The sequence below is a fragment of the Colletotrichum phormii genome (assembly GCF_030913505.1).
Source record: "Colletotrichum phormii strain CBS 102054 chromosome Unknown BDP81scaffold_1, whole genome shotgun sequence".
Lineage (NCBI taxonomy): Eukaryota > Fungi > Ascomycota > Sordariomycetes > Glomerellales > Glomerellaceae > Colletotrichum > Colletotrichum phormii.
Window position 1 is genome coordinate 123,390 of NW_026851443.1, and position 25,066 is coordinate 148,455.

General features: G+C 53.5%; 4 protein-coding genes and 1 non-coding gene across 5 annotated transcripts; 2 read left to right on the forward strand and 3 right to left on the reverse strand.

Annotated features, from left to right (window-relative positions):
* Positions 1-634: 634 nt before the first annotated feature.
* BDP81DRAFT_362795 (ABC transporter) lies at positions 635-6,738 on the forward strand. Its single transcript, XM_060586452.1, has 2 exons — positions 635-995; positions 1,169-6,738. The coding sequence occupies exons 1-2, from the start codon at positions 925-927 to the stop codon at positions 6,531-6,533; spliced, it is 5,436 nt and encodes a 1,811-aa protein (XP_060451225.1). The 5' UTR covers positions 635-924; the 3' UTR covers positions 6,534-6,738.
* A 426-nt stretch (positions 6,739-7,164) lies between these two features.
* Positions 7,165-7,245, reverse strand: BDP81DRAFT_t28. Its single transcript has one exon. It is a non-coding gene; the product is annotated as a tRNA-Thr (tRNA).
* Positions 7,246-9,419: 2,174 nt separating this feature from the next.
* Positions 9,420-13,694, reverse strand: BDP81DRAFT_305816 (TATA-binding protein interacting; the record flags this gene model as incomplete). The annotated part of the gene is made up of 4 exons (XM_060583208.1): positions 9,420-9,887; positions 9,945-10,283; positions 10,335-13,362; positions 13,453-13,694. The coding sequence occupies 4 exons, from the start codon at positions 13,692-13,694 to the stop codon at positions 9,420-9,422; spliced, it is 4,077 nt and encodes a 1,358-aa protein (XP_060451226.1).
* A 1,141-nt stretch (positions 13,695-14,835) lies between these two features.
* On the forward strand, positions 14,836-15,577 carry BDP81DRAFT_443975 (uncharacterized protein; the record flags this gene model as incomplete). Its single annotated transcript, XM_060591768.1, has 2 exons — positions 14,836-14,978; positions 15,118-15,577. The coding sequence occupies 2 exons, from the start codon at positions 14,836-14,838 to the stop codon at positions 15,575-15,577; spliced, it is 603 nt and encodes a 200-aa protein (XP_060451227.1).
* A 463-nt stretch (positions 15,578-16,040) lies between these two features.
* On the reverse strand, positions 16,041-20,836 carry BDP81DRAFT_456305 (phospholipid-translocating P-type ATPase; the record flags this gene model as incomplete). Its single annotated transcript, XM_060593145.1, has 2 exons — positions 16,041-16,725; positions 16,776-20,836. 2 exons carry the CDS (start codon positions 20,834-20,836, stop codon positions 16,041-16,043), a joined length of 4,746 nt encoding a protein of 1,581 aa, XP_060451228.1.
* Between the last annotated feature and the right edge of the window lie 4,230 nt (positions 20,837-25,066).

The window sequence follows — 25,066 nt, forward strand, 5'->3', positions numbered from 1 at the left end:
TTCCTGGCCAAACGGATCCAAAATTCGACCAATGTGAGTGTCACTGTGGATATCCCAACTTGTTCTGTCCACCGGCCAGGAACCTCGACATGCTTCCATGATCCAGGACAGCCTGGACAGGGCTTCCATTCTTTCCCATTGTCGCTCGTCGCCGTCAGTCATTGCAATCGTCGTTGCCCTGTGCTAACCATTCACCGGCACAGCGACGGAGGATCCAGACAAACCAGACAAACAGTAGACTGACTGACTTGACTGTCTGACACGGAGGAGACGCACCAAGGACTGACTGACAGCCAGACTGAGCCCGGGGCCGAAGCCAGAGAAAGAGCCAGAGCCAGAGCCAGAGCCAGAGCCAGAGCTACAGCCGCCAGCCAGTTCAGGAACTTACCTTGGCTTTTTCTTTCCCTTGACCTCCCCACCACCCAAAAACTCTCGATTCTGCAACAACTTGTGACTTTCTCCCTACATCTCTTTCCTTTTCCTCTCTTCCTTTTTTTGTTTTTTCCCTTCCCCTCCACCCCTTCCCCGCTCCCGCGTCACAACTTTGGCATCTACAGATCCCGTGTGCGATCTCGGGACACAGACGCCCTGCCGACTCCCTCCCTCCCTCTCTCTACCAGCCAGAGAAGGAAAAAACAACAACAACAACAACAACAACAACAACAACAACAACATCTAGCAGTGCGATCGATAACCACGCCCCGGCCAACGTCAGTTTGGCTGCTGCTGCTACTGCTGTCGGCTCCCACACCTGCGTTCTCTTTCGACCGCTGCGAACCGAACCGAAACGCCGTTGCCAAATCCCATCCCGTACTACCCCAAACAACTCCAAACTCCAACTCCAATCGCCGTCAGAGCTCAGCCATTGATCGCTTTCTTTTTGGCGTTTCTCCCCGCCACCCGGGAGTGGGGGTACTAGCAAACATGGGCAGCTTTGCTCAGTGCAGCTGGCCGATATGGGACATTGACGATCTCACACCGTGCTTCCAGCAAGAGTGAGTCTTTTTGTCCCCAAGCCCGCTTCCTCACCACGTCGCATCACGGCGCAACAAATCGTGACGCCTTCAACCCACCAATGCCGTCCTCCAACTACGATCTGACGGTGCAGCCGAACCGGTTGCCCACCATACTTGTCCCGTTGACTAACCACTCATCTCTCTCACCACAGCTACCTCAAAATCCTGTTTCCTCTGATTGTCATAGGCTTCTCCTTCCTTCACCTTAGCCTACAGGCGTTCCGAAGCGCCGCGAAAAACCGCAAGCATGGCTACGAGCAAGTCCCGGAAGAGCACCACCACGGCCACACCGACATTCCTCCCGAGGAGACCGAGGATGACGACGACGAGGCGCTGACTATGAACGGCGGCGGCCGCCTCGCTCTGGTTAAGACTACCACCAAAGGATCCATTGTTCAGGCCGACAGCCCCCCCGCCCAGAACTTGACCATTGTCGTCGAAGAGCTTGGAATCGCCGGTCTGATCGCGATACACATTATTGCATTGGTCACTGGAACTGTCCCGGGTCAGCATGGCTTCTTGGTCGCTATTGTCGGTTTGGTGACCTGGGTTTATGTCGCTATTCTCGCCACTCTGCGACTCTTCCTCGGAAACACGAAATGGCGCGTCCCTCGCATCTGGAACCACACCGCCACCGTCTACCTGTTCCAGTGGCTGTTCACCGTGGGCATCTTCCGCTCCGTCCTTATCCACCCCAGCAGCCGCCTTGCGCAGACGCTCGTCATTGTCGAGTTCGTCTTGACTTCGCTTCTCTTCGGTCTGGCAATCACGACCCGCAAGGGCAACAAGACGGTGCTGTTGGAATGGGAAGGCGACATTGAGCCCTCGCGCGAGTCCCTCGCCTCTCTCTTTTCCCTGGCCACGTTTTCCTGGGTCGACCCCATCATCACCCGTGGCTACAAGGAAACCCTGGAAATGAAGAGCGTTTGGAACTTGGTCCCCAAGGAGAAGGCAGCCGCAGTCCTGGCCGACTACCGGGCAATGAAGAGAACCACAACCCTGGCTTGGCATCTGCTCAAGTACTTCAAGGGCGAGCTCCTGCTCCAGTTCGCTCTGGCTGCTTTCGCAGGCATCTTCACGTTTGCCCCGACGTTACTGCTCAAGGCCATTTTGGAATACGTGGAGAAACCCGAGGGCGCTCCCATCAACGTCTTGTGGCTGTACGTGATTCTCTTGCCAGTCCTCGACATCATCAGATCTTTCGCAGACAACTACGCCCTGTGGATTGGCCGCAAGATTTGCATTCGCATTCGCGCCATCATGGTCGGTGAAATTTATGCCAAGGCCCTCCGACGCAAGGCCTCGGCCGGCAAGGACAAGGAACTCGGCAAGAAGGCGCCCGCTGCTGGAAAGCAGAGCTTGATTGGAAAGATCAAGGCGAAACTTGGTTTCAAGAAGGATAAGGCCGATGCTGAGGCTGCTGCTAACGGCGCCGCCAAAGATCCGGCCAAGGACGACGAGCAAGCGAACTTGGGCACTATCATCAACCTCATGTCGGTCGACAGCTTCAAGATTGCCGAAGTCACGGCCTACCTGCACTTCATTTGCGCGTCTGCCCCGACCCAGCTCGTTGTGGCCATCATCCTGCTCTGGGATGTCATGGGGCTCAGCGCCATTCCTGGATTGATTGTGATGGCTCTGCTCCTGCCTATCAACTACAGCTTCGCGCGAGGTTTCGCCAACACGTCCAAGAAGATTCTGGGTGCCACCGATAAGCGCATCAACGTGACCAACGAGGTTCTTCAGAACATTCGCATCATCAAGTACTTCGCGTGGGAGGCCAAGTTTGGTCGTATTGTGGACGAGAAGCGTGCCGCTGAGTTGAAGGCTCTTCGATCCCGTTACGTCATCTGGTCCTTCGCCGTTGCTGTGTGGAACTCGGTTCCCGTTCTCATCACGTTCTTCTCCTTCTTGATGTACACCCTCATTGAGCACAAGCCGCTCTACCCATCGGTTGCTTTCACTGCCATCTCTCTCTTCATGCTCCTTCGCGTGCCTCTTGATCAGATGGGAGACATGTTTGCCCATGTTCAGGAGACCAAGGTCTCGCTGGACCGCGTCGAAGAGTTCCTTACCGAGGAGGAGACTGAGAAGTATGAACAGCTCGGCGAGGACAATATTGATGAGGACGGAAACAAGGTCATTGGTCTCCGCAAGGCCAACTTCATCTGGGGCGGCAAGGATGTTGTTGCAGATGACGGATCGATGGCTTTCCGCCTCATGGACATGGACATCGATTTCCTCATTGGCAAGCTCAACATCATTTCTGGACCCACCGGCTCAGGCAAGACTTCCATGCTCATGGCCTTGTTGGGCGAGATGACTCTGGTCGAGGGTAAAGTCTATTGCCCAGGTGGCCGTAGCCGCGAGGATGTCCGACCTGATCCTGAGACGGGTCTGGCCGACACGGTTGCCTATGTTGCTCAGGCCGCTTGGCTTGTAAACGCCAACATCAAGGACAACATTTTGTTTGCTGCGCCTTACGACGAGAAGAGATACAGAGATGTGATTGTTGCCTGCGCTCTGGAGCGTGATCTTGAAATCCTTGACAACGGCGATGAGACTCTGGTTGGCGAGAAGGGTATCACCATGTCCGGTGGCCAGAAGCAACGCATTTCGCTTGCCCGTGCCGTCTACTCCAACTCTCAACATATCTTCTTGGACGACTGTCTGAGTGCCGTTGATTCCCACACAGCACAATGGATCTTCAACAACGCCATCAAGGGTCCTTTGATGGCGGGCCGAACCTGCATTCTTGTCACTCACAACCTCCAGCTTTGTGCTCCGTCATCGCACTTTGTTGTGTGTCTCGAAAATGGCAGAGTTACCGCCCAGGGTCCGTCTGCCGAGCTTATCGCTGCCGGCAAGTTGGGTGAAGATGTCCAAAAGGCTGCTATCAACTCTGCCTCAGTGTCCCGAATTCCGTCCCGTGTTCCCTCTAGCGTTGGCGAGGATGGCTCCGAGACTGTGGTCAACCCAGGTGACGAAAGCGCCAGCGATGCCCGATCGAAGAAGAATGACAAGAAGAAGGAGCAAAAGGACGCCATGGAGGAGAAGAAGGCCGTCGGCTCTGTCAAGTGGCCCGTCATTCAACTCTACCTTTCCTCCATGGGCGCTTGGTGGTTCTGGGCTGTTGCTCTTACTGTCTTCGGCCTCCAGCAGATGTCCGGTGTTGCTACCAACTTCTGGGTGCGAGAGTGGGCTAATCAATACGTTGACGAGGAGGTTGCGCACATCGGTTTCTCGACCGCATCCCACAGCTACAGCCAGCAGTCATTGAGTCCGACCTACTTCGCCTCGATCGCCAATTACGGTAACCGCATCAGCTCCAACTTTAGTACTTCCACCGTTGCGGACGTGAACGTCACCTACTATCTCACCGTTCTCGCCATTATTGGTCTGGCTGGCTCTGTTGCTGCTTTCATCAGGGACATTTGGGTCTTCTACGGTTCTCTGACCGCGTCCAAGAAGATCCACGACGACTTGATTACTCGCGTCTCTCGGGCCAAGTTCAAATTCTTCGACGTCACTCCTCTCGGCCAGCTGATGAACCGCTTCAGCAAGGACCTCGAGGCCGTGGACCAGGAAGTCGCACCGATCGCTATTGGCGTTTTCGGTTGTGCTCTTGGAATCCTCGTGACCGTCGTTTTGATTACTATCATTACTCCCGGCTTCCTCATCGCGGGTGTTTTCATTACTGCTGCCTACTACTTCGTTGGTGTGTTCTACCTCCGGGCCTCCAGAGATCTCAAGCGTCTCGAGTCCGTCCAGAGAAGCCCGCTGTTCCAGCAGTTTGGAGAGACCCTGTCCGGCATGACGACGATCCGAGCTTACGGTGACGAGCGTCGCTTCATCCGGGAGAACTTGTCCAAGATCAACGTCCAGGCTCGCCCCTTCATTTACCTGTGGGCTGCCAACCGTTGGCTCGCATTTAGAACTGATGTGCTTGGTGATACTGTTTCCTTCTTCGCCGGTGTCTTCATCATCATCAGTCTGGGTACCGGTACCGTCGACGCTGGTTCTGCCGGTATTTCCCTCAGTTACGCCATTGGCTTCACAGAGAATGTCTTGTGGCTCATCCGTCTCTACGCTATCAACGAGCAAAACATGAACTCTGTGGAGCGTATCAAGGAATACCTAGACGTTGAGCAGGAGGCCGAGCCGGTTGACGAGAAGAACCGTCCCCCCAAGAACTGGCCCAGCCAAGGATCCGTTGAATTCATCAACTACTCCACTCGCTACCGCGCAGACTTGGACCCCGTTTTGCGCGGTCTCAGCTTCAAGATTAACCCCAAGGAAAAGGTTGGTATCGTTGGCAGGACAGGTGCTGGCAAGAGTTCGCTAGCCCTGGCTATTTTCCGTGCCCTCGAGGCGGACGAAGGCAAGATTCTCATTGACGATATCGATGTTGGCCTGATTGGGCTCCGCGATTTGCGTGAGGCCATCACTATCGTCCCCCAGGATCCCACCCTTTTCATGGGCACTATTCGCAGCAACTTGGACCCCTTCGATGCGTACACGGATGAACAAATCTTTGAGGCGCTCCGCAAGGTGCAGCTTATCGGCCCCAACGAGTCAACTTCTAGACCGGCGACTAGACCGACTACGCCATCTGCCGGATCGATCTTGCCCGCCACGCCCAACTTGGGTCTCATTCGCGGAGATTCGAACTCCAGCCCTGGCTCCTCCATTGCGCCTACGAACAAGAATATCTTCCTCAACCTCTCGTCGACTGTCTCGGAGTCCGGTTCCAACCTGTCTCAAGGTCAACGCCAGCTTCTCTGTCTCGCCCGTGCCCTTTTGAAGCGACCCAATGTGCTGGTCATGGACGAAGCGACAGCCTCCATCGACTACGCTACCGATACCAAGATCCAGGAGACCATCCGCGAACTGACAAGCACCATCATCACCATTGCCCATCGCCTGCAAACTATTGTGGACTACGACAAGGTCCTTGTTCTGGACAAGGGTGCTGTCGTCGAGTACGGTCACCCGTACGACCTGATTCGCAAGGAGAACGGCAGCTTCCGTGGCATGTGCGACATGAGCGGAGAACTGCCGTCGTTGCTCAAGGCCGCCAAGAAGAAGTGGGATTCCGGAAGACTGGTCGACGTAGACGACGAGGAACAAGATACCCAGTCAACGCTCGTCGAGGCCCGCGAGGCTCAGAAGGTCACCGAGGAGGCGAAGAGGAACGACGAAGAACAAGATAAGAAGAAGGCCGAGGCTGAGACCGAAGCAAGAAAGAGAGCAGAGGAGGACGCGAAAAAGGCCAGAGAGGCTGAAGAGGAGGCCAAGAAGGCCGAGGAAGAGTCAAAAAAGAAGGCAGAGGAAGATGCCAAGAAGAAGGCCGCCGATGAAGAGACGAAAAAGCAGGCCGACGAGGAAGCGAAGAAGCAGGCAGAAGATAAGGCCGCCGATGAAGAGACGAAAAAGCAGGCCGACGAGGAAGCGAAGAAGCAGGCAGAAGATAAGGCCAAGGCCGACGACGAGGCCAAGAAGGCTGGTGGTGGATAAATGGGGGGGGGGAGAGAGAGAAAGCGAAAGAAAGAGAGAGACTCTGGCCACTGCGCAAAAGCTACTTATTCGTGTACTATTGCTTTAAGCAATCAGCGTGGGTAGGCTTGGATCTTCCAACTTGCGCCAGCGTTGCCTGCTGTGTTTTAATAAGGGTTGGGTAGTGTCAGATTCCGTAGATACTCAAATTTTCTTTGTCCATTCATATGATGGTCTCTGATTGTGCTGCCGTGTCGTGAAGAGAGGTTGATTGATTGTGTAGTTTGACTTTGTCATTTGATGTTGATGAAGAAACATATTAGCTTCGATTCCATCGTCTGCGAGCCAGCAATAGTCGACGTACCTAGTCGCAAGGCGTTTTACTCAAGTCTTCCTGGTGACGAGCATCATTTGTCCATCTAGTTTAACGTTAGACAAAAAGGGTTTGGCAAACTTCAAGTTTTGATTGTAGACACAGAAGGCAAGATGTATGGTATCAACCAACACTCAGTCAACCAGGGCAAAAAGAGAACCGAGTAATTCTCATCGTCGACTCATTAACACATTCATAGACCGTGTGTGTGACTGCATACAACTAGACAAAAACCGCAAAAAGAGATCATCGCTCCCGTGCAGGGAACTACGCTTTATATGCCTCGTGGCGGAATCGAACCGCCGATCTTCTCATGTCACTAGGTACTAGTGAGACGCTATACCACTTAGCCAACAAGGCTTGTTGCTTTGATTGATGATTACCAAAGAGATTGAAAGGAGTATGAAGGGTTTGCTGCTGGGTTGTGCGGTGTGGGTTTGTGGGAAATGGGGGTTGTGATGTGAGTGGGTGGAGTTGGCAAGAGTGGATGCTGGTGTTGTTGTGGAGTTGGGAAGTTGGGTTGGTGACGAGAGTTGGGAGCCGGAAGGGTTGATGATTGTGTGGGGGCGAGGTGTGAGGAGTGGGGGGTTTGGGAGAAGTAGAGGGAGAGAGAAAATATCAAGAGTCGGACGGACTTTACAAGAGAGTGTGTATGTTTGTGAGTTGAGTGCGTAGAGAGGTTCGATATTTGACCTTGTGTCTTGTATATAGGCGTTGCACATGACCCAGGGCAACATTGCCCGCGCGGCTTGTTCTACATCTGCCCTCCTGGAATGTCCTGTTGAGATACGAGACCGTGTAAGTCTATGGCATCAGCCTGGGAGACCTAATTCCAACTGCCCAGATAGATGGGTGCAAGTGTCCAAATACTTACTCTTACGGAAGCTGTTGACAGAACGAAAGAGGGCCTGATTTCCTATAAAAAGCCGCACTATTCTACCACATTATAGATTTCTGAATCAATGTAGAAGTATATCATGTTCTAGAAGCATTTCCTGAATCTCTTGGTACCAGGCTTCGCGGCTTAATCGGTGGGCGACCCAGAAGACGATTTTTTTGCGTGTGGAGTGTCCCAGATACATCCCGCCCTCTCTCAGACTCTCCGTCGCTCTAAGCTTATACTCTAACGTATATGAACACACCGAGGGATAGAGAATGAGTGTGTAGGCGTATACTACTACCTTATGAAAGGCTAAACTATCATTCATGTCCGTTCTTTTCAGTGTGGACTCAAACTTCGAGACAAGCTCAAAGTCCACCCGCGAGAACGGAATTAAGTGCTTCGGCGACATGGCCAGTGCGAAAAGCCCCTGACTCAGCTCGTCATGACGAGCCAGGCGTAGATGTCCGGGAGTAATCCTCCTTAACTACCTACGAAGGAGGATCCCCAAAGTCCGCCTTAGGTAGACAGTAGAAAAAAGCGAATGCGAGGCTTTGTCACATTACTATACATATCTTGTTCGATACTCTCCATCTCTTTCTATTGGAACAATATGAATGACCATAGGCCAAGCAGGCTGTAGAAATCGCCAGAAAGGCCCGGTATCACCAACTACATTCTCTATTTGAGAACGTTAATGCGGGATAGGGGATTAGACCCGGCCCAAGGCGGATACTATACTCCTCGGGTCATCCCTTCAATTGCAACGTCCCGCGTGATCAGTAGTTTCTCGCCCGATATTCGTCGAAGTATATAATAGAAAAGAATGGAAGTCTACTTAAAGACTCTAATACCTTTCTGCTAGAAGTGCATTCGGTTGGAGATAGTTCCGACGTCGAGGAATGTGCACAGCCACAACTGATAGCACCAAGTAGTTGTGTGGCAGCAAGTGATCGACATTCTACATCTGGCCGGTCCGAAAGAGACTCTATCATTCGGCTTATGCTGGAATTTATGGCAGTCTCTTACGGTTGCTACCTAGAAGAGAGCCAGTCAGGGCCTTGCTCGCGTGAGGAGCCACTATAAGAGATAACGGCTGTCGAATAGCCAAAGGCCCTGCGAGTCGCTGCCCCTTCTCTCAACGCGTCGACTATCGAGCACTAATGAAGAAGTCTTAGACCCTTTACCCGTGGGACAGTCTCTGTCGCATATCATCACTTGTTAGAACAAAAATTTGGGTCCATACCCCGGCCTTTCTGCCTTATATGCCTAGTGCGTGGCCCGAGATCTACACGTCAACACATCGAGAGAACAAAGGGCTCAATTCAAGAAGCATCATTCTTCTGACCATCGACATATCTAAAGGCTTTCGCGACGCGAAGCCTAGTCGATCTTCTCATGACATATGGCCATGGCGAGGGAATCTCATTTTTTTCGATTTTAGAGCGAGATCGCTTCCATCCGTCCAGTACAGCTTTAGAGCATGCCTCACGGACAAAGTAAGGCACCTGGATCCTCAGTTCGCCTCGGCTGTGAGACTTCCATGTTCTTCTGGGGAACCTTTACACGTAAAATCAAATGCTGAAATCTTGTTCATCCTCTGGTGTTCTTAGCGTCCTAGCTATACCTCATCTCCTTTTATGTAGCGTCTCTACTACTGAATGCTGAGGGTCTTGGTCTCCTCGCGCAGGCTTCTAAGCTGCGCCTGGAACTCCTTGTTAACCCACTCCCAGTACGCATTCCAAGCCTGGCTGGCACCCCCAGCACTCGCGTTGGCGGCCCCCTTGCCGGAACCATCCTTGGCACCCTTGAGTTTGTCTCCAAGCAAGAGCGTAACCCTAAGAACGCTCTTGTTCGCCTCCTCCTGCTTCTCCACATCCTGCTTGACGGCTCCGTCCTTAAGCTTGGTTGACAAGATGGCGCGGTATGCCTCAGCGATGGAGTCAAGGCGACGGGTAGTCTCATCAGGGTCAAGCGCGATGAGCTTGGACACCATCAAGTTGCAGAGACTGCGAATGTCGTTGTCGTCTTTCAGACCAGCGACCACGCGGTCGTAAAAGTCAATGTTATTGATCCTCGAGAAGGCCGTCTCCATGAGAGCGTACAGAGTCTCGTATGCGCTCTGTGTTTATGGTTAGCAGGAGCCGGAATGAACTTTCTGGAGTTGAACATGACAAACCTTTCGAACTTCAAGGCCATCATCCACCATATGTTTGAAAGGACCCATCATGACCTCTCTGATCAACTGTGGCTTGATCACCGACTCGGTCAACACAAACGGCATCAGCTCGCCGAGGTGAGGCAAAATCAGATCGGGCTTGTTGTGCGCAGCCGAGTTGAGCGTCGACATCGCCAAGCGACGGTTGTCCATCTCCGCATCCTGCAGCATAACAAGCAGCATGTCGACAAGGACATTCTTGAGCATGGTGTCAAAAGCCTCGTCGCCATCAGGAAGCGTGTATCGGACTGCCTGAACAGCCATGCCTCTGATGTCGGGGTTCTCATTTCTAAGAAGGGACTTCGTCGCTGTTAGCTATATTCTCTCCGTCATGAGCTTATCAAAACTTACCTGCAACTGAGGCATAAATGTCTGAGAGTCGATGATGGTCAGTCGTCCCACACATTCTGCGCACACCACTCGGTTGTCGGGAATAGTAGACGCAGAAAGAAGATGCTGCCAGATGTCGGCCGAAAACTTGGAGACTTCGGCAGAAAGAACGTTGACTTGCTGCAAGATCTCCTTTATCGACTGAATAAGCAGGTATTGCGTGTTGCCACCCTTTTGCATGGTCTCCAGGATGACTGGGAGGTACTCGGAAACATTGCCTGAGCCAGCACGGCCAAGGGCCACTGCAGCCGAAATAGAGACCTTGTCGGGCTCGTCGTGGAACTGTTGCAGGAATAGTTCCGCCTTCAATGGCGAGTTGGCTCCAAGACGGAGACCAGCCTCACCGAGCACCGCCAGTGCCAAGCTCAAGCGAGCGTCATCCTTGTTCCTGGAACTGGTTTGCAACTCGGAAATGAAGCTTTCAACTGTGACGCCAGCCGAGCTTCCACTGGCCACAAGAAGTGCACCAATGACCTTGCCCACGACAACGGGATCTCCTTCGATACTAACGTCGTTGAGAAGCCCTTGCATGAGAGGCTGGCCAGCGCCGCTCTCGCCAACTTTCGTGACAAGAATAAGGATTTGGTCCAGGACGATGCTGGCGTAGCTCGACTTGAGCAGACTGCAGATAGTAGCAGTCATTGACTGTGTGACCACGAGGTCTGCGTGGTCCTCGACGAGGGTCGCGAGAATAAGCAGGGCTGGTGCCAGCAGATGAGTGTCGTTGTTGCTGATAACAGGCACCAACGACGAGACCAGGCCCTGGATAGTGTCCGCATCCAGTTGGCCTCTGGCGGTCGGCGACATAACCAAGTGCTTGAGTGCGAGCACGCTAGAACCGCGAAGAGCTCGATTAGCCTTGCGGAGTTGTCCCGCCAGCTCCAAAGCGACCTCTCGAATCCACGACGTCTCGAGCTGGCCACTGCTAGTGCTGAAAGCCGCGACGTTATCGACGGCTCTGACGGCAGCCAGACGAGTGGTCTCGTTCTTGAGGCGGTCGAGAAGTGCAGCCAAGGCAGCCAGTCTCTTTTCCGTAGGGATCAGACCATTGCCATCGGCACCGGACGTTCTAGACAGCAAGACTCCCAATGCGTGAATACCACGTTGCTTGACTTCGGCGTCGGCGTCAGTTGCAGTGATTCTGTTCATAATTGTGTCGAAGAGTTTCTGGAGCTCGCCCTTGAACTTTTGTGCCGTCATCTTGGACCGAGGGGGAGTGATTGCCTTCACCAACTCCTCAATCGTCCCGATGGCTTCACTTGAGATCTTGTAGAATCGATCGTTTGCTGCCGAAATCACGCCAGCCACGATCTTGGTCAGGTATGGCTGCAAGAGGCTCGACGAGTGGGTCTTGGCAATATCGCTGGTGAGTTTAAGGGCGGCAACGCGCAGAGTACTGGGTGTTGCGGACGCATTTCCACCAGAGGCAGCCAGAGACGAGGAGAGTGCCGAGGCTCCGGTGGGTTTAATAGACTCAATGATGGGGCCAATGGCGTCGTTGAAGTAGTCGGAAAGACCGCCTCGCTGGACTGTGATGATATCATCGAGAAGGTTGATGATGGCCTGCTTGGTAGGAATAACCTTGCCCTTGAGAAGCTTGGTGGAAGCCTTCACAATCGTCGGGGTGAAGCGAGCCAGATCTGCGCGGGGTCCAGTTGAAGGGATTCTCTCGAGAGTGGGGGACGTCAGGCCCGTGGCAGCATGAGGGGTGTTCATAGAACCGCCGCCGCTGCTCTGTCGTCTGCGTTTTCTGCTGATAGGAATGGAGCTAGGCGCCTCGGGCACCTGGTCGTCGAGTGACAGATCTGTGGGGTACATGCCCTCGCCCGTCTTGCGCACAAGGAGAGACAAACATGCAATGACCTCGAGACGGACGTTCTCCTCTCTCTCGTCGAATCTCTTCACCAAAGTGGGTCCTGCCTGGCTGTACAGAACGCCATTCTCTAACAAATCACCGCTTCCACGGGTAGAAATGAGAGTGTAGAGAGCCTTGGCGGCACAACGACGGACCTTCCAGCTTGCGTCGTCATCATCGTCAAAGCCAGCATCGTCTTCGAACTCGTCATCATCCTCATCCTCATCCTCGTCATCAACGTCCATATCTTCGTCATCGTCGCCCATTGCGTAGTTGGGGTCGTACTTGAGATATCTGAGAGTTGCCTGGATGGTTTCGTCGGTAAAGGGGCGCATCTGTGTTGGGCAGGCGGCGAGGAACGACTCCAAAGCCACAAGGGCGGACTCTCGCACTTCGTTAAACTCCTGGCCGATGTCATCTCCGTCGCTGATCTCCTCCAGGTGCTTCTCAAGCTCACCCTCGCTCAAAGCTTGGAGAATGAAGGGCACCAGAGACTTCAAGTATGAGCCGAAACGGGTGGGGATCGATCTTGCCAACGAGCCGGTGATGGAAATGTAGAGGCGGCGTGTGACTGCAGAGATATCGGCCTTGTTCAGGTCGTTGCCCATGCGCTGGACCATGTGGCTAAGCAAGTCGTCCGACAGGTGAACAGCAAGTATCGAAATAGCCACCACGGCCCTCTTCTTCACGACCGACGACGTCTTGTCGTTCTCGAGCAGGGTGATAACCGCATCCTGCATCGCCTCGACCTCGAGGGGCGACAGCATGACGCCAAAGCATCTGACAACCTCGATAAGAATGTCCACCGACTCGGGGCTCAGGTCTTTGTCCACCTTAAGTAGACCCTGCGGGACGGGCGGCAACTGGATGTTGTTGGAAGGGTTCTGCGGCTGCGTCTTGCCGCCGGGTCCCAGCAGCCTTGGAATCAGAACTCGACTGACGGCTTGGTATGCTTCTGTAACGTCCTTGGTGGGCGGCAGGCCAGGTGTGGGTTTCGGGAGGGCCATGATGACGGCGCGGAGAGCGAGCGAGGGGACGGCATTGTCAACCGAGTTCTTAAGCTTGATTGCAGAGAGTTTCTCAATCATTGGCGCGATAATCGGGGTCGGGACTTTCATGACCAGCGGTCCGAGACTGCAGAGGGGAACTGGTTAGCTCTTGCCATTATTGCTCGTTGGGCAATCGAGAACGGATTTGGACGGGAGGGGTTGTAGATTCTCGCACCATTTGATCGCCAAGTTCTGCACCTCTCCATTCTGGTCGTCGAGCGCCTTAATGATGCTATCAACAGTACGCGCGGCAACATTGTAGTCGTGGTGCAGAAAGTCAGGCTTGCCGTTCGCCAGGACCTGGAGCAGATCGTTGAGCGACATGAACCGGAAATCCGGGTCTGCGTCTCCCAGCTTCTGCACCAGCTGGATCACCGTCTGGGGTGTCGGGTTCGTGGGGACGCTTGACGAAGCCATCTTGGATCGTCTCGTTTGGCGTGGTCTGGTAGGTGGAAGGAAGATCGAGGTGAGGAGGAGGTTATCGCGGCAGGTGGCGTGTCAGCGGGGAACCGGTTGCTCTGACCATGCAGAGAAAAAGAGGAAAGAAGAACGACCGTCCCGCGAGAAGTGGAAAGATGGCGGAAGATACGACGTGTATCGGGGCGGTAAATTGGGTTGGGTGTCTTTGATGCTGGCTTTGAATCACGGCAACAGAGACCCTCGTGAAAGAGGCGTTGTTGATGGTGGGGTTACAGGTCCCAGAGCTCCAGGCAGGAAAGGGCCCAGTCAGTGTCGTTGGGCGGGATTACCTTAGACAATACACCAGAGTACCCTGAGGCTGAGGTAAGGACGGAGAGAGGTCCCCTCAATGCTACCAGTTCCGGGACGTTCTTGCCCCGCGAAAGTGGACCCCCCACCACTGGGCTCTGCCTGCCCGCAGTGACCACCACGCTGGAGCGTCAAGTCCCCTGGGAGAACCATCGGCTCCCGGTCTACGGCAGTGGAGACGGGACGGAGCACCCATCCTCCGACGAGTTATTCCGGCTAAAGATTAGATAAGCATTCGGGTGGACCTTCCATTATCCACCTAGGTTTCCGTAGAACTCTCCCCATCTCGGGATTATGTCGTGCGGCCACCCCGGCAAATGTCGTCACCACAAAGCTGTGGGGAACCAGCCACCCCCGGCATCTGGAACTATCCAGCCTCTTCCCAACCATTGGCCGGATTGCTCTTGGGAAGCTCGTTGCTGGTTGCTGTGCGCAAGCTCGCAGCTCCGAGCTCCTAGACTTCGGACGGCAGGCCAGACAGGTCACTCAAATCAGCGCCAACATTGAACAGGCCAGAAATCAAGGCCAAGCCACACCAATCCAACCCCAGCTTTTTTTCCTTTTCTTTTGGCTTCCTTCCCGTGCTTCCCAAGCGGTTTTTTCTCGTATTGTTCTCTTAGTCCATTTCTCTCTCTCTTTCTCTCCCGTTATCCGTAATCTTTCTTTACAAAGGACACTCGCAACTGTTCCAATTGGTCGTGCCATTGAGCTTTCCTCCTTCATTCTACCTCAGCGAATTGAGCATTTCCCTGCATTTTTACGGATACCACTCCCTACACAATATCCAAAAATGCCCTTTGCCAGAGCAGCTCCCCTGCGTTCCGCCCTCCGATCCTCGGCGCGCCGGACCATCCGTCCCCAGTTCCGTTCCCAGGTCGGCCAGAGGACCTACGCCAGCCAACATGGCGCGAAGCCCCAGAGCGAGCTCCCTCTGTAAGTCAATTGCTTTTGTGTATCCTCAATCTGAGACCAGTTGGCCTCTTACAATTGAGTCTCTTCCGTGGACTATGCGATACACTACACCAGTTGCTTTGCCAAGGAACATTCATCTAACCACTATTCCATAATGCAGCGCCATTGGCTCAGTAGTCTTCTTCGCCGCGGGTCTGGCCGTAATCCAGCCGTGGAGCGCTCCCGCGCCGGCCAAGGGCCACGGCGACGCTCATGCCAAGCATGACGAGGAGGAGAAGCACGATGAGCCTGAGGAGAAGGAAGGGAAGGAGGACGACAAGTCCGAGGAGAAGAAGGAGCCCAAGGAGGAAAAGAAGTCTGATGATTCCGAGGAGAAGCCCAAGGAGGAGAAGAAGGAGGATGAGTCTGGGGATAAGCCCAAGGAAGAGTCCAAGGACGAGAAGAAGGGCGAGGATAAGGAAGAAAAGTCTGATGACAAGAAGGAAAAATCTGAAGACAAGAAGGAGGACAAGTCCGAGGATAAGAAGGAGAAGTCTGAGGACAAGAAGGAAGAAAAGTCCGAAGATAAGAAGGAAGACTCCAAGGATGAGAAGAAGGAGGACAAGAAGGAGGATAACTAAAGCCCCTCTACCCAACGCCTCATCACCAACGCCCAAACGACCATGATGCTCAAAAAGCTCCCACTAATCACCGCATTAATGGTCCATGTATAAAACTCTAGTCAGGTCATTTTGTTCTAATACATAATAAAGCATGGCCAACTCGGTATTCTCAACAATCACAGATAAAGCAGAACTGAAATCATCAAAGTAAGGTAGTTGAGAGGGTCCTTGGATTCCTTGCGTAGTATTATCCCCGTATGTACACAGACTACGCCTAGTGTATGCAATCCCCCATTGTCCACTGCCGACTGTTGTTTGACCTCTGAAAACGCCAAACGCAAAAAACCCATCCTGCTTTGTGGTATCAAGAACAAGAACCAGAGACGTCGAACCCGAAAAGGACAGCGAAAATAACCATGATGATAACCCATGGCAGCCAATTATGTACACAATCAATGAACCTCTCTTCGTCTCCTCCTCTCTATGGTCTAGACGATTGACCGGTTGGCCGCAGCTCAATGGGGCCATTCGCGTGAGTGTTCTTTGCGCTCCCCAACCACCTCGTTGCTACAGAAAGGCGTGGCTTCTTTGTTGGCTTCGACACACTCAGCTCTTGGTCCGCAATGTTGGTTTCCTCAACCGGGGGCGCGAAAGACCTGGCGGCCGAATCGTCTCTCGACCTTCGAGACTGCCGTGCCTGGTGGAATGAGGGCCGAGTAGTAGAGTGACTAGGTCTGGGCGCACCATCGACATTGGAGGGCCTCTCCTCGGTATGGCCAAAGACCGACTTCGTCTTGCTGCCGATAACTTCCAACATCGTTCCAGAGGTGTCACCGTGGCCACCTTCCATCCCCTCGGTCGCGTCATCCGCATCGAAGCCCTTCCTCTCAAGGCGTTGCATGATATCAACATCACGTGGCCAGTACACCCGGCGTATTGCGTCGACTATCAGCTCCAAGCAGACGACCGTCGCAAGTGCCAGGAGAATTGTAGTCCAGAAACTCAAGGTTCTGCCAAAGTTATTAATGAAGGCGTGGCGGAGCTGATAGATGCGCAAAATGGGCCGGAAAGCTGCTGACAGAATGATGTTCCACAAGAACCAACCGCCGACCGAAATAAGAAATCCGGCCAGAATGATGACATTCTTGTTTTCCATCTCAAGAACCCTAATTTCATTAGCAAAATGTCATGCATAGTTCCCCGTGAAGTAACTCACAGCAACTTGATGTTGATAAACACCACAGCAACCGTAAAGGGAACGGATCCCATTGCATAGAGTGATGTGTCCTGATCGAAAGGCAGCGAGTTGTAGACCGCCCAGGTCACCCAAAAGATGATGAGCGACTCAATGAGCCCGAGGAATGTCCAGCCGATATAAAGCTTGATGTTGAAGGCTCTGTTCTTGTGGCCATAGGTGTAGAGCTCGGGGAATTCGAGGAGCGTCTTGGCTTGCAAATCCTTTTCCAAACCGCCCAATAGGATAACCGCGAGTGACGTGAAGAACGTGTTGAACACTGTTAAACTCCAATTCTCATACAGAGACGTTCCGGTATATCCCGTGTAGCGCTGGAAATAAGCCTGTGGTAGAAAAAAGACGATTTCCTTCCAAAAAGTGGCGAGAATATATCTGCCAGTCCGAAGGTAGTTCCAGCGGCCGTGGACGAAGAGAAGACGCTGCAAGAAGCGGAATTGCGCAATGGCGTAGTCGGAAATGCGGGCGGCTTGGAGACCTTCGCGGCCCGAGATACCGATACCAACGTGCGAAGCTTGAATCATGCCGATGTCGTTGGCGCCGTCACCAATGGCCAGAGTCAGGGAGTGAGGTACTTGTCGGCGAATACGCTTGACGAGAGTAGCCTTCTGCGAGGGAGAGGCACGACAACAAATGACCGAGTCGACCCTCACTACAAGGTCGAAGAAGAGGAAGCTGAGATCCTCATCCCCTTCAATGATGCCCAAGGTCTGACCGTCGACCACTACTACCGCGTGGGGTGCCATGCCTCGGGCGACTTCACCAAGGGTCGACAGGATTGACTCTTGCAGATTGCCCATGATAGCATCCAAGATAAAGACCTCGGAAACTGGCTTGCACAGGCCGGCAGAGTGACCGATGTTGATGGCCGTCTCGCGCTTGTCACCAGTCAACATCCAAACCTTGATCTCGGCGCGACGAAGCTTTTCGATAGTTTCCGGTACGCCCTCTTGCAATCTGTCCTCGATGGCGGTGGCACCGGCAAGGTCGAACTTATCCTCAATAAGCTCACCGGCAGCCTCAATCTTCTCTTGGCGATTATCCAAACTGGTGGTGGCATCGTGGTAGATCTTTTTCCACGTGTTGTAATCATCCTCGCTGATGTATCGGTAACCGTAAAGTAAAGTCCGCAATCCCTCTGAGGCAAACTCATTGATGTGTGTGAAGCATCGTTCGAGGACAGTGCCTTCATTGAGGGCCACTGACTCGTCAATGAAGTCGTCCACTTCATCCTCGTTCGCGGACATGGCCATACTGTGACGTGGCGATGACCAGATTTCGTGGGCGCTCATGGGTGAGAGAATGTCTGCCGAACCTCTGCGAGAATTCCAGGCGTCAGGGTCGTCAGTGACGGCGCTGGATCGTCTGAGCATGTCACCAGAGATCCTCTGATTAATCATACTGCGTCGATCAGACATTGACGTCCTCCCAATCACGAAGCTGCTGCGGGGCGTTCCACTTGTGCTGAGCCGTTGTTGTGCCTTTTCCCTCTCAACACTCCTACGAATCGAGGCTCTCCGATTGACGTCGTTTGCCTTTTGCGTGGCGAGACCGCTAAGCTTGAGACGAGGCAAGATGACGTTATCAGCGCCTTTGCAGAAAACACATACTCTGCCGTCTGGCATGCGCATGATGATGGACATCCTCTTCCTCTGACTGCTGAACTCAATCACGTCTAGCACCTGGTACGTCTCTCTTTTGATCGTTCCGTCAGCTTCGGGCATCTGAAGAATGACCGACTGCGCAGGCCGGTCAATGAGGAGGTAGCCGAGGTCTCGCGCAGCTTCAACCAAAGCAAGTTCATCGGGAGAGGCGGCTTGGTATTCGATCTCGCCGTCTTCCTTGATCTCGGGTAAACATGTATGACAGAGAGCGATGCAGAGTAGAAACTGTTTGGCTTTCTTGGAAAACACAGTGTCCGGTTTGCGTCGCAGGTAGTCGAGCAGATCTTCAGTCTTGAGCTCAGGCTCGGCTTGAGGGGCCCGACTTGTGGAGCGTCCTCGTCCATAAGTGCTGATGGATGGCCTTCCTTGTGCTGGCGTCAACGACGAGTAGTTGTCGTGATCGCTGGCTGTCTTTTCGCGGTTTTTATCCTTGCCTTTTCCTTTGCGCTTTTTCCGGGCCATTTCGATCAACTTTTGCTTGGCGTGTTCGTCTCGTTCAATGTCCATGTCGTGCAGCCACGCGGTGCCGGCGACGCTCATCTTTCTGAAGCGCATCACATTCTCCGTCAGGGTGCCTGTCTTGTCCGAAAAGACGTAGTTGACTTGGCCCAAGTCTTCGAGAATCGTCGTCGTGTTGGCAACCATTGGCGTGTTAGTGACCGGGTCGTACATCTCGACGTCTCCCATCATGTAAAACTGTATGATCTTAATGATTTCCAAACTGATGTACAACGACAGCGGAATAAGGGTGTTGAACATGAGGATGAAGGCAATGAAGATCTTTCTCATACTAATGCGTTCACCCATGAAGTACCAAGAGGACTCGTGGTCTCGCCACAGATAATGGCCCAAGGTTAGACCGCTGCTTAGTCCGAGTAGCACTACTATGAGCCAAACGACGATTCTGTTGAGAACGCGCTGCATGGCGGGTGCTTTGGTGCGTACGTGCTTGTGAGCGTTCATTCGGATCTTGCACTCTTCACCCGTATTCACGACGATGCCGATAGCCTCTGTAGTGTTTCGCACCGTAGAACCGCGGTAAATTACATTGTCGAGTGACAGCGGCAACGTCTCTCCGTCGATAGTAACACGCCCGTCGTACCGGTAAAGGTCCAGATTTGGGTCCTCGGAAACGATGGTCGCCCGGCAAGACTCGATGCCTTCCAGAGTTTGACACCTTTCAGCGAGGATGGGCGAGGCTCTCTTCGCCTTCAAATTCGTCTCGCCGTCCAAAGCCATAGTCTCGATGTAAGCGGTGCCATTGGGTCCGGACGCATACAGAAGGACGATGTCCGCCGGAATGTCGTCGTCTCGTTGCAGTCTGACGACGTCGCCAACCTTGAGGTCCTGCCATTCAATCTCAGTCCATCCATCTGCCGAGTGTTCAGCAACTTCGCCGCCCTTGTGTCTCTTCATCCTCACTGTCGCCTTCTTGGATCGGTCGCCCAAAACCCATGCGCGACTCAAGTTTTCGGTCTTTGCCAGCAGATACCGGCGGTAGTCGTCGTATCCTTCCTTGGCCATTGACAATGACACAAACACGGCGAGGGGTGCAATGGTAGTCCACTGGCCCGTGGTGCTGAGTCCCGGGATAGCCTGAATGATACCGACGACAAGGAAGTAGAAGTTGCCCATCTTACTGAACTGGAAAAGGAGCTGCTTGGGCAGGAAGCTCCATATCGTGTATCGACTGGATCGGATAAAATTACTGGCGTATGACTTCTTAGTGCGCTCGTCGATGAGATGATCACTTCGTGGCCTTGACATGTCGAGTGCGATATGCCTTCCATCTACGCTCGGCGGGAGCGGCTTCTGTCGCAATAATCCCTGCACAATGTACACATTGTACGCTTTCCTCAGCTGGTCGCTCACCGACTCCTGCGCAACGCGCCATTTCGTCCGTTTCGTTGGCTCTGGGCGGTAGACTGGGTACTTGAGATCAGAGTCTGAAGGCTGGGCGGAGCTGTGGTCGCTGCCCCGTCGAGGCCGTGAGGATGAGGGCTCGTCCTGGATATGGCCCTCAAGATCACCCCTCGAGGGAATCGTATAGAGCCCTGGCCTGTTTGAATTGGGATGCGATGAGGCCGGGTCGAAGCTACGCCTCGAATCGCGTTGGAACTCATCCGAGAAACGGACATGGCCGCCGTCGAGGGCGCCTTTGCTCCCCATGGGTTCGGTGATGGCTCGTCTCGGGTGTATTCGTTGCGCTGCGCGCGGCGCGGGGTTCACTGATGGCGAGGATATGTCATGAAGATGGCTGTCATTATGGTCGGAGGAGGTTGAGCTCGACAGCGTACTTGGGGCGGGGTCAGCGTCTTCATGTTGCTCTGAAGGGGCGTCGCCCAGATCCCGGCTATTCATTCTTGAGGGGCGCGCGAGGCTTGGTCGCTTTCTGTCTAGGTCGTAGACTGTACCAGTGTACTGTGGCAGTCTCAGTCTCAGTCTAGCCCCCAGAAGCGCGGATCGAGGACCACGGTGGTGGTTAGCTGATTAAGGCTAGCTCGAGACTAGAAGGACGGCAAAAATGGACTTGTTCCAGACGGATCCCTTAGAAAGCGGCCCGGATTCACCAGAGTGGCTCGGCCATGAAGCTCTTCATTGGGCTCGTCTTGGTGGTGGCGGCGCGTTCCTTTCTGGATCTGGCGTGGTCCTTTGGGGTCGTGGGATCTCCAAGTGCCGGGTCAGCGCAGGTGGCTAAAAGCTGTACAGAAACGTATATTATTGCTTTTGCAGGAAGAACTGAAAGCGTCTGAAGATATTGATAGGATCTGCGGTTGCGACGACGTCACGGACGGGTATAATGCGTATGTGAGAGAGAGCAGTCGTCTTGAGGATTAACAATTCGGGAAAATGCTGATGGTGTTGATGATGAACAGTGGTGTTGAGAAGTCAACAACAAGGTGAGCCTCGAATCGAGGAGACCTCTTGGAAAAATTGGCAGGCTGGGCGGTGCTGTATTCCCGTAAGAGGCGGACGCCGAAGGAAGCGCCGGCGGAAGGTCCCCGTAAATGGAACTAGATCGATGCTCCCCCATCAATTGCACTCGTCAATCGTTGGCAGGCCGCAGATTACCTAGATACCTGGGCGCACCTGGGCAAGTACGTAGGTAGATGAGAGAGCTCCTTGGCAGTCTCTTGTCTTCCTCTTGGTAGGCACTTCGTAAGATAGACAGCCCGAGTACGCAGTAAGCTGGCTGGAGAAGAGCCGAAAAGGTTGCAGCGTACAGAGCTGCGCCGCCTTCAATACGCAAGACGGACGACGACGAGGCGCTTGGCAAAAAGTCAAGATTATCAGCCCGCGGCTCATACTGGTGTGTCGGTGACTAGGTAGGTGGGTTGGCAGGTTGGCTATGGACCTCGGAGGGTCTTGGTGGGAATATCCAGGGACGAATATGTACTGGAGCCCCCAATCAACGGAGAAAGGCTGCACTTTACAAGGCGAGCCTCAAGGTGGGAGAACCTGTCTGAGTCTCTGATGCGGGCTTGGCGCCTCTTCTGCACTGCCACGGTCATGTTCTTGCCCGATGTTCCTTACCAAGTACCCGTACGAATCAATAAAAGAGCCCGCGCGACAACTCCTCATGCACCACGCGCCCATCCGCGGTTCGCGGAGGTCGGGTCAGGTACGTTGGCTGGATCCATGAATTCGTGGGGCCATTGCGGTCGGCAGGTCGGGCGCGAGAAACAACAGTTTTCGTACGGATACAGCACACGAGCGAATGAAGAAGGACGAAATAGAAACTTTCTCGTCAAGGACCGGGGAGCGGGAGAGAAAAGTTCAGGTGGCCAGCGGCCAGCCGCCAAAGAGCAGAGGCCGGGCTGGAGCAGGGGGCAGGCGACAGGCGACAGGCGACAGGCGAGCATGGAGAAGATGGGAAAGTCCCGACTTCCGACTGGCAGCTGCTCATTCGATATTTCGCCGTGCCCCCCCCCCCCCCTCCCCGCATTGAGGACGTCATTGGGCAAGAGATGGGATGGATGCACCTGCTGTACAAGGTATGTAAACTTCCCAGGCTGGAATTGCCAAAGTGCGAGCGAAGCAGGAGCCAAACATCCATCCACCCATCGTGCCTTCCTCACGGGAATACGGATACATCAGTACGTACCGAGCTGTCCGCCCATCTCCAACAACAGAAGGACCCGCTCCGCCTACAACCTGCCTGCTATCCGACCGAACGGACGTCGGAAGCTGCGGACGATCTCAGGAAAAGGTTTCGATCATCCATCCATCAACCACAACCTCAACAAGTCATTGACCATCTTGGCGACCGTCACAGCTCCCATCACACGCTTTTCTTGGTGGTGTTTCCGTACGCTTTGAAACATTGCGAGTGCGAAAGCAACACCAGCACTGCCCGTCCTCCATGACTTGGCACCAGCGTCCTGTGTGTGTGTGGACAAAAGAAGACCATCCTCCAAGTGGCAGATGCAAGTCCAACTAATTACTTTGTAGCTTAATCAACAACCACGCGATTGACAGAAAGCAGCAAAGTCGCTGACAGCATCCACACACACCTACTTCATAAATACACTACACTACTGTGTACCTACACTGCCTCAACTCACATCATCTCACGTGAGTTCAATTAGCATACCGAAAACAAGTCCAAGACCATCGTCGTCCTTCAGACGAACGTGGCCGATGGCTGGTAGCCTACAAACTCTACAGGGAACTACCTAGATCTTAAAAAGACCTACCTACTGCGTACCACTATCCGCAGGTACTTTGTGCGTCTATTGCAGGGAAGAAGAGACACCCGACCCGATCTCTACGATACATACAGCAAAAACATTAGAGTTCCCCGTATCCGGCTGCATTTCCCACACGAAAGGTGCCACAGACCCCCCTCCGCTCCGGCGTCCAGGAAGGTAACGCCGTCCCATCTCGTTTCCATCCGTTGATGCCTGCAGCAGTGCAGCATGGAACCTGGCTCCCGAGCCTTCTTCACAAAAGAAAAAAAAAAAGTCGGGCAATATCCCATACCGCCGGAAATTTCCGTCAAACCCCTTCATACCAACCCCAAAGCGCAAGCGCTCGAGTCCACAATGCCTTTGAATCGTTCCCGTCGGATCCGCGCTCTCGGAACCACACATCTCAAGACTTCAAGAGGAAGAAGAAGAGAGGCACTGCGTCTCTATTGCTACGATTGAACAGAACAGGATAGTCAATGGAAAGACAAATCTCGCCCGGCTTACCTTACGTTAGGGAACACAGAAGCATCCCTCAATGACCCCCCTTAGACCTCGTGTTAGCGGGCCGCCGCCTCACTCGCCACATGCACCCCGAGCACCAACCAACCCATCCATCCATCGCATCCCATCCCCGCTTCTCAAGGACCAGCCGGGCTCGCACGCCAACGTCCTCTGGTGAGCTAGGGTAAAAAAGCGATGGACAAGCACACAAGCTAGGCAGTTGGGCAACCGAACATCAGCCGACCAGTCGAGACCTCGCACTACTTTTGGTCTTACACGTTGATCCTCTTCTACTGACACTCTCATAGACACCGTATACAGGAATACGCTGTACTTCTACACTTGAGGCAGAACATAGGTATTGCATCAGACTCTGCGAAACACAACCTCACGTAGTACTCCGTATACTGATACCAGCCTGCCCTGCCCTGCTGCGTAACGGAGCACGCGGCTGCGAAAAAGCCCCCAACCCCGGCCGGGCTCTCAAAGGCAGATCAGATTCTCCTCAGCTCAGCCTTACCCGCACTACTTGACGAGAGAGATATATAGGATGGAAATAGCATCTATAAAGTATTACATTCGCACGACCGACCGCTCGTAACAAAGGGTTTGTCTAGGCGAAGATGGTACTCCAATTCATTGCACGTGTGGGCCGTCAGTCAGCCTCGCTCAAGAATCGAGATTGAAGAATTACCGCGAAGACATCCCTCGCTGCCGTTTCGCAGGGCACACTCGTTGGCCAAGACTTGTTGCCGCAAGAGGATTACTTACGTGTAGTCACAAATCATTCAAGTCACATCACAATCATGGAACCAAATATTGAAAGTGGGAAAACAGGGATTCAATGCCCATCTGTATCTCAACTCTATCGTCAGTGCTTACAAGCCAGCCGCTTCTCTCTCGAGTAGCTGCCGGCCAAGCCTCTTCGCTGCTCGGCCACCGGAAAGGCGGCTTCCCATCACCACCCCCCTTCGGTGCCGGCATACAACAACAAAAGCCACAAAGCCCCTGCTCCCACAACCCATCAAACCAAGAAAATACCCAACAATATAGGTAAACAAGTAATGTGTGTCTTGAGAGAGTTGTATATCCTCAAATAAAAAAATGTGTGTTGTGTGACTGATTACGAACCAGGAAAATCCCAAGCCACCTGGGCTTTTCCCCATTTTCATTCTCCAAACCCCGCAGCCAGGACATCTGAGATTCATGAACGACGACAGATGAAATAAGAAACAAGCAACGAGACAGCGATGTGCAGCGCAAGCCAACCAAGAGAGAAGGGAAGGATATTAGGGGCCACGCCGTCAACTCCGCGAGGTAGGCGTGGCTAAAGGACTAGGTTTGGTAATGGATTGGTGCATGATGAGATGCCCACACCCTCGTACCAGAAGCCGGGTTT